The following is an 8,151-nucleotide window of genomic DNA, read 5'->3' on the forward strand; positions in this document are numbered from 1 at the left end:
GCAACACAACCAGTTTCCAGGGACCGAACGAGACGTAATCCCAAACCAAGACCCTGACTAGACACTGGAAATAAGGGTCATCATTAGAATAGGATGGTTGATCATCCAAGGACAGCTCGTAATAAAATAATGAGACTTGCCAGATGCTGTCTTTGGAACCTAGGGAGCATCAGGTATTCATCTCACCCGTGCAGACAGCTCTGGCCAGACTTCTTTAGCCCTGACTGCTCCTGACTCAGCCAGAGCATTTACACAGGGTGGGGCAAAGAGCGTGTGTGACACAAACCAGGCGGGGGTCAGGGCAGGCTCCGAGCTGAGCCAGACTCGAGGGACATTATGCCTGCCCTTACACACACCAGTCTTATGTTGCCACATGCCATGCCCCAGTTACAAACACACACAACTGGCTCTCCCCCACGACTGACCCTTGCTATGTGCCAATACCACTAACCCAACCTGTGCCCCCAGCTGTGAACCGGATACCCCATCGCTGCCCCCCACCCCGCCGTGCCCCCGCTACCCCATCGCCGCCCCCCACCCCGCCGTGCCCCCGCTACCCCATCGCCACCCCCCACCCCGCCGTGCCCCCGCTACTCCACTGCCCCCCTCATCCCGCTGCCCCCTGCCGCCCCCAGCTATCCCATCGCCGTCCCCCACCCCACCGCCCCCCACTACCCTATCACCGCCCACCACCCACGATGCCAGTTACCCCATCGCTGCCGCCCCCAGCTACCCCATCGCCGCCCCCCCACCCCGCCGTACCCCCGCTACTCCATTGCCCCCGTCATCCCGCTGCCCCCCGCCGTCCCCCAGCTACCCCACTACCCCCCACTATTCCATCGCTGTCCCCCACCCCACCCCACCATCCGCGCTACCCCATCACCACCCCCGGTGCCCCTGTTACCCCATCGCCACCCCTGCCGTGCCCCAGCTACCGCACTGCCCCCCTCCGCCCCCAATGACCCCATCGCCGCCCCCCCACCCCGCCATGCCCCCGCTACTCCATTGCCCCCCTCATCCCGCTGCCCCATCGCCGCCCCCAGCTATCCCATCGCCGTCCCCCACCCCACTACCCTATCACCGCCCACCACCCACGATGCCAGTTACCCCATCGCCGCCCCCCCACCCCGCCGTACCCCCGCTACTCCATTGCCCCCCTCATCCCGCTGCCCCCCGCCGTCCCCCAGCTACCCCACTACCCCCCACTATTCCATCGCTGTCCCCCACCCCACCCCACCATCCGCGCTACCCCATCACCACCCCCGGTGCCCCTGTTACCCCATCGCCACCCCGCCACCCCTGCCGTGCCCCAGCTACCGCACTGCCCCCCTCCGCCCCCAATGACCCCATCGCCGCCCCCCCACCCCTGCCGTCCCCCAGCTACCCCACTACCCCCCACTATTCCATCGCTGTCCCCCACCCCACCCCACCACCCGCGCTACCCCATCACCACCCCCGGTGCCCCTGTTACCCCATCGCCACCCCACCACCCCTGCCGTGCCCCAGCTACCGCACTGCCCCCCTCCGCCCCCAGTTACCCCATCGCCGCCCCCCCACCCCGCCATGCCCCCGCTACTCCATTGCCCCCCTCATCCCGCTGCCCCATCGCCGCCCCCAGCTATCCCATCGCCGTCCCCCACCCCACCGCCCCCCGCTACCCTATCACCGCCCACCACCCACGATGCCAGTTACCCCATCGCCGCCCCCCCACCCCGCCGTACCCCCGCTACTCCATTGCCCCCCTCATCCCGCTGCCCCATCGCCGCCCCCCGCCCCCAGTGCCCCTGTTACCCCATCGCCGCCCCCCACCCCCGCCGTGCCCCCGCTACCCCACCGCCCCCCCTTCATCCCGCCGCGCCCCAGCTGAGAACCAGCTACGCTACCCCCGTCCCTGCTGCTGCCGGTCACCGCCCGCAGCGCGCCCCCACCTGCTGGCCTCCTGCTCCCCGCCGCGCCCGATCTCCATGCCGGCCGGGGCCCGCCTGCCTCAGCGCGGGCGGCCCCCGCCAGCAGCCTCCATCTCCACCCCCGCGGCCGGCCCAGCCGCAGCCGCCCCCGCCCGCCGGCTGGAACGGCGGCTCCCAGCACGCCCCGCGACAGGGCGACTACAGCTCCCAGCATGCCCGCCACACGGCCGCCCCTCCCTCCCCTCGCACGCAGCGCCTCGGAACTGTAGTTCCCAGCATGCCCCACGCCGACGAAACTACAGCTCCCAGCATGCACTGCGGTTTGAGTCTCGTCTGAGCACGCGGGGCAGGGACCCAGGGTCTGCAACACTGAGCTGTGCAGGAGGGGGGATTAGCTGGGCGCGGGAGGGTCTTTGCAGCGGGGTCTCTCGTGCCTTCAGACTGTTTGCCCATAGTTATGTAATTGCCCAGCGGAGATACTTGCACAGAGATTTTCCGTTTTGCCAGGAGGATTATGGAACAGGATTTTTATTTCAAATACAAAAACTCTATCGCTGCTGTATTCAGAACGGTCAGTCCACGGCCGGTGCTACTTCAACCAAAACAGGACATTTCTCTCCCGTTTGAATTGCTACATGACTAAATGCTTGCAGCTAAAACATAATCCACCCCCCCCCATGGCTTCCCATGCTTCAGCAACACTAATCATCAGACTAGTGAAGCAAGCAACTTTAGCTGACACTGATTCTCAAGACCCTAGCCTAGCCCAAAACCTGAACTATAGACAATTCACTGGATGTAAGAGATCAAAAACTACAAACTAGGTTGCTACAGACCCCTGAATACGATTTTCACACTAACAGGTTGTTGTATCCAAGGCTGGCTCTAGGTTTTTTGCAGCCCCAAGCTCCAAGAGTGCAACTGCCGGAGCAAAAAAGCACATGCTTGCTTTGCTGGTGCCTAGAGCTGGTACTCCTTGTATCATAGTGAAATGTGCAAGACTCAGATATCTGCCTACTCAATATAGAATGAGTGATCAGAAACTAGTGGTGGAAACAGACAAAGCACAATGCAACCCAGAGTGGAATGACTGTACAACAACTGTAACAGCAGAGAGAGAATGTAAAGACATTTTCTGCTCCACTGCCCAAAGTACGAGAGAGCATGGGATGAATAATTTCACAAAATTATCAAAAATATAAAAAAAATTCTAAAAAGTGATGAGGGGAGCTGTGCATAACTCTGGGAGAAAGGAAAAATATATCACTACCACCAGATTGGGAATAATCGAATGATCATAGGGGATAAACTCCAAATATGGCTGTGAAGTTGCTTGATGTGCTATAGCTCCCTCCCTTTCAGAGACCCAAGATTTCTGTATTTTTATTTTTTCAGTAACTCTTGTTCATGTGCGATTATTATGTTTTATTTATTTGTATTCTGCTAGCATCCAGGTCACACTAGCCACTGTCAATGCACATAGGAAGACTCAGTCGTAGACCTGAAGAGTTTATATTCTAAGAGTTATTGTGTTACTTGTTGTCAAGGTTCCTTTCCCACTCTGAACTCTAGGGTACAGATGTGGGGACCTGCATGAAAAACCGCCTAAGCTTATTTTTACCAGTTTAGGTTAAAAGTTCCCCAAGGTACAAACTATTTTACCTTTTGCCTTTGGACTTTATTGCTGCCACCACCAAACATCTAACAAATATATAACAGGGAAAGAGCCCACTTGGAAACGTCTTTCCCCCCCCAAAATCCTCCCAAACCCTACACCCCCTTTCTTGGGGAAGGCTTGATAAAAATCCTCACCAATTTGCATAGGTGAACACAGACCCAAACCCTTGGATCTTAAGAGCAATGAAAAAGCAATCAGGTTCTTAAAAGAATTTTAATTGAAGAAAAAGTAAAAGAATCACCTCTGTAAAATCAGGATAGTAAATACCTTACAGGGTGATCAGACTCAAAACATAGAGAATCCCTCTAAGCAAAACCTTAAGATACAAAAACAGGAATATACATTCCATTCAGCACAACTTATTTTATCAGCCATTTAAACAAAACAGAATTTAATGCATATCTAACTAGATTGCTTATTAGCCCTTTACAGGAGTTCTGACCTGCATTCCTGCTCTGGTCCCAGCAAAAGCAACACACAGCCAGAGAGAAACTTTTGTCCCCCCCGCCAGCTTTGAAAGTATCTTGTCTCCTCATTGGTCATTTTGGTCAGGTGCCAGCTAGGTTATCTTTAGTTTCTTAACCCTTTACAGGTGAAAGGTTTTTTTCCTCTGGCCAGGAGGGATTTAAAGGTGGTTAGCCTTCCCTTTATATTTATGACACTTGTCATAAAATTTAATACTTCCAAGTGATTTGAGAGGCTACAGGACTCTAGATGCTATTGTAATACAAATAATAACACTCCCTAGAAGAAAAGGAGTACTTGTGGCACCTTAGAGACTAACCAATTTATTTGAGCATGAGCTTTCGTGAGCTACAGCTCACTCCATCTTTTCTTTTTGCGAATACAGACTAACACGGCTGTTACTCTGAAACTCCCTAGAAGGCACTCAAGAAAGAGACTAGAACTCTCACAATGCCATAGGGATTACTGCTACCAGCAAAATATAGCTTCCAGCACATTTTGTGAGACAAGAAAAATGTTACACAGGCCTATTCTATTCTCATCCCTTCTGTAAAATTTGCAGGGTGCATATCACAGGCAGTACCAGAGCATCAGTATATTTACTGATTGTCACCGTAAAAATATTATGGAAAATTGAAAGTAATTGAAACTGTTCCTGTGAGCAAGGGTTATATGATCATGCCCAGTGAAACTGACTATAAATGCAAATGAAACTGATAAGTCTGGTTTCATTGTTTAAACTGAGAAAAATGCAAAACAGTGTAACATAATTCTGGGGCTCAAGCCTGCAACCTAGTCCCACTGAAGTCAATGAGACTGCTCATGTCAATAAAATCTGTAGGATCAGGCTCTTTTGGGGGTATCTTTCCATGCAAACTATAAATAGACACCTTGTAAATAATAAAATGTTGTTTTGTCTATATTAAATAATAAAAACAATGGAAAAGATAAACTACAAAATGCAGAGGTAAAGGAAAAGACAGATGTTTTATCATGAGATGGGGAGTTTGCTAGACAGGGAGATCCAGGAAAGACTACTCCAGATTATAAAAACTAGAATAAATGTTATCATTTGTCCTTTGGAACAAGCTTTGGTGTATTCGCCATCCCTTGATGTCTTTAAATCAAGACTGAATGCCTTTCTGGAATATACGCTTCACACTGGAATCAAGTACAAGTTATTGGGCTCAATACAGGGGTGAAATTCTCTGGCTTGTGTTACACAAGATGCCAGACTAGATGATCTAATGCTTCTGAACTTAAATAGTACGAATTATGAATATGCTTTCATAATTCTTTGGGTGAGTTTATTGCATGGCAATTTTAACTCTTCTTATTGAGAGTTTCACCTTGGTGTTTATACATCAATTTATAAGCAAGACACCTTTCAACATAACACTATGGGTTAGATTAGATACAGAGATCTTTAGGAAAGGGCTGTTTCAGTACCTTTGAAATCAATGAAAGCCTCTCATTGACTTCAGTGTGCTCTGGATCAGATCTTAAAAACCCAATACAGGTCTCAATGAAGTGGGAGCTGAACTGGGTCCTACATTCTCATTCAGAGGCTTTTTGAAGTCAGCAGGGTGAAATGTATCCACACTGAAGTTAATGTGAGTTTTGCCATTGACTCAATGGGATGAAGATTTCATATGAGGAGTTTTGACTGAGTAAGGACTTCAGGATTGGGCCCAGTTTTTAATTTTTTTTTCACAGTATCTTCATCCCCATAATAAACTAAAAAGATCTTAATTCTGCAGATTTAAAAAAGCAACAAACAACTACAAATTGATTGGAATGGGCTAATATCCATACACATCAACCTAATTCCAGTAAATGTAAAAGAACAAACATTACTGTTCTCAATAGCATTGCCAGAGTCTATGCTAAGGATGGTTTGGGGGTGGAAGAGACCATAGAAATACAGTCTGGGATAGAGCTAAACCTGTTATAAGGTTAAAGATTAGTTCTCCATAATTATAGCAGCAGCACTATGCAGTTCCTCTTAGCTGTCACTTAGGTAGCCATTTGCACACTCATGAAATCTAGATATAAATACAAGACCTAATGTTTGCTTCACCCCCTCAATGACCCCTGAAAGACTTTGTCCATTTCAGGGCACTGAGAGGATGAAGTTCATTTTCCTTCAGATCAAACCTTTGTTCAATTTTCTTTTGTATATGTCCAGCTTTAGACAGCTGGCCTCCTGGTCTGGATAATAAGAGCCATCAATAGCTGTTGTGCAGTCTGTCTGAGTTTTGTGATTTCCATCTGTTATCTGGGCAAACAGCTTTTGCCACCTTTGATGCTAACTTATTTGTCATGAGTTTAACAAAGCATTTGTATCTTAGTGTTGATGAATGCTACTACCAGCCAGTGCCCCATCCCAGCACCATATCAACACAGAAATCGGGTCTACAATTTTACATAAAATATATGACATTTAGTAATATTAACATTAGTACTTGGCTTGGTAATTCTATGGCACCATCCATTTTGAGAATATAAATGAACTTTTCAAACATGAATGAATTAAGACTCACAACCCCGACTTATCATCAACCACTTGAAGACGGTAAGTAAAACACCAAATCTGTGGCCCCCAAGACTTCACATCTATCACTATGCTGAGCACATGAAACTTCACAGTAACAGCAGAGACTGAACTCAGATCTTCAAGGAACATGGGCACCATCACCCCCACCAGAGCTAAAGGAGATTCTCTATTAGTCATTAGCTATACAGGGCCTATCACACACAACTGAGCAATCCATTCACTAGAAAGAAGTGGTGTAAATACACACTAGCCAATTCACAACAATATTATTAAATGGATTAAAAACTGGCTAACTGATAGATCTCAAAATGTAACTGTAAACGGGGAATTTTCATTGAGTGGTGTGTTTCCAGTGGGGTCCTGCAGGGGCTGGTTCTTGGCTCTGTGCTATTTAACATTTTTATCAATGACTTGGAAAAAAACCATAACATTATCACTGATAAAGTTTGCAGATGACACTAAAATGGGGGGAGTGGTGAATAATTAAGAGGACTGGTCACTGATTCAGAGCGATCTGGATAGCTTGGTAAACTGGGAGCAAGCAAACAATGTGTATTTTAATATGGCTAAATGTAAACGTATACATCTGGGAATAAAGAATGTAGGCCATAGTTATAAACTAGGAGACTCTATCCTCGAAAGCAGTGACTCTGAAAAAGATTTAGAGGTGATGATGGATAATCAGCTGAACATATGAGCCATCAGGGTGATGCTGTGGGCCACAAGAGCTAATGCAGTCTTGGGATGCATAAATAGGGGAATCTCAAGTGGGAGTAGAGAGGTTATTTTACCTCTATATTTGGCAATGGTGTGACAACTGCTGGAATACTGTGTCCAGTACTGGTGCCTACAGTACAGGAAGGATGTTAATAAATTGGAGAGGGTTCAGAGAAGAGCCAAGAGAAGGATTAAAGGATTAGAAAACCTGCCTTGTAGTGATAGAATGAAAGAGTTCAATCTATTTAGCTTAACAAAGAGAAGGTTAAGGGGTGACTTAATTACAGTCTATAACCATGTACATGGGGAACAAGTATTTAAAAATGGGCTCATCAATTTAGCAGGGAAAGGTATAATGTGATCCAGTGGATGGATGTTGAAGCTGGAGCATGGACTAGAATCCACATACCTTGAGTCCGAGAGTCCTCTAACCTAACCACTAGACAAATGCCCATTTTCATGATAATAATTAATATTTAATTAATGATTCATTAGTTTAGCAAGATTAATAAACCTTAATAGAGAGCAATGGGGATATATAATATTTGCATGCACACAGAGGTAGGTATATATAGAAGTGCACTGGGTTATTTAGCTGTGTGTTAGGGCACTTAATTGGCCACAAGGATATTTGCACCCGAGTATTCAGTTGGGATCAGACTGGGGCAAGGGCACATGGTATTTGGGCAGTTTAATGACATGTGGGAGTAGTTGCACTGAAGCAAGGAGATCTTTACTTGCATGCAAAGGCGTGTGCTTGGATTGGCGGTATTTAATCATTCACGGGGCATTTGCACAGGGTCTTTAGTCGTATGCGAGGGTGTTTA

At 47.9% G+C, this 8,151-nt stretch overlaps 1 protein-coding gene across 4 annotated transcripts in view; it reads right to left on the minus strand.

Moving 5' to 3' along the window:
• RUBCN (rubicon autophagy regulator) overlaps positions 1-2,052 on the minus strand; it is a 60,903-nt gene extending 58,851 nt beyond the window's left edge. For all 4 annotated transcript variants that reach the window (XM_048864640.2, XM_048864637.2, XM_048864639.2 and 1 more), the window contains exon 1: positions 1,929-2,052. In XM_048864640.2, the coding sequence (XP_048720597.2) occupies positions 1,929-1,966 (38 nt within the window). In that variant the 5' untranslated portion in view covers positions 1,967-2,052. The remainder of the gene's footprint in view (positions 1-1,928) is intronic.
• Between the last annotated feature and the right edge of the window lie 6,099 nt (positions 2,053-8,151).

Source organism: Caretta caretta, chromosome 9, assembly GCF_965140235.1.
Source record: "Caretta caretta isolate rCarCar2 chromosome 9, rCarCar1.hap1, whole genome shotgun sequence".
Classification (NCBI taxonomy): Eukaryota; Metazoa; Chordata; order Testudines; family Cheloniidae; genus Caretta; species Caretta caretta.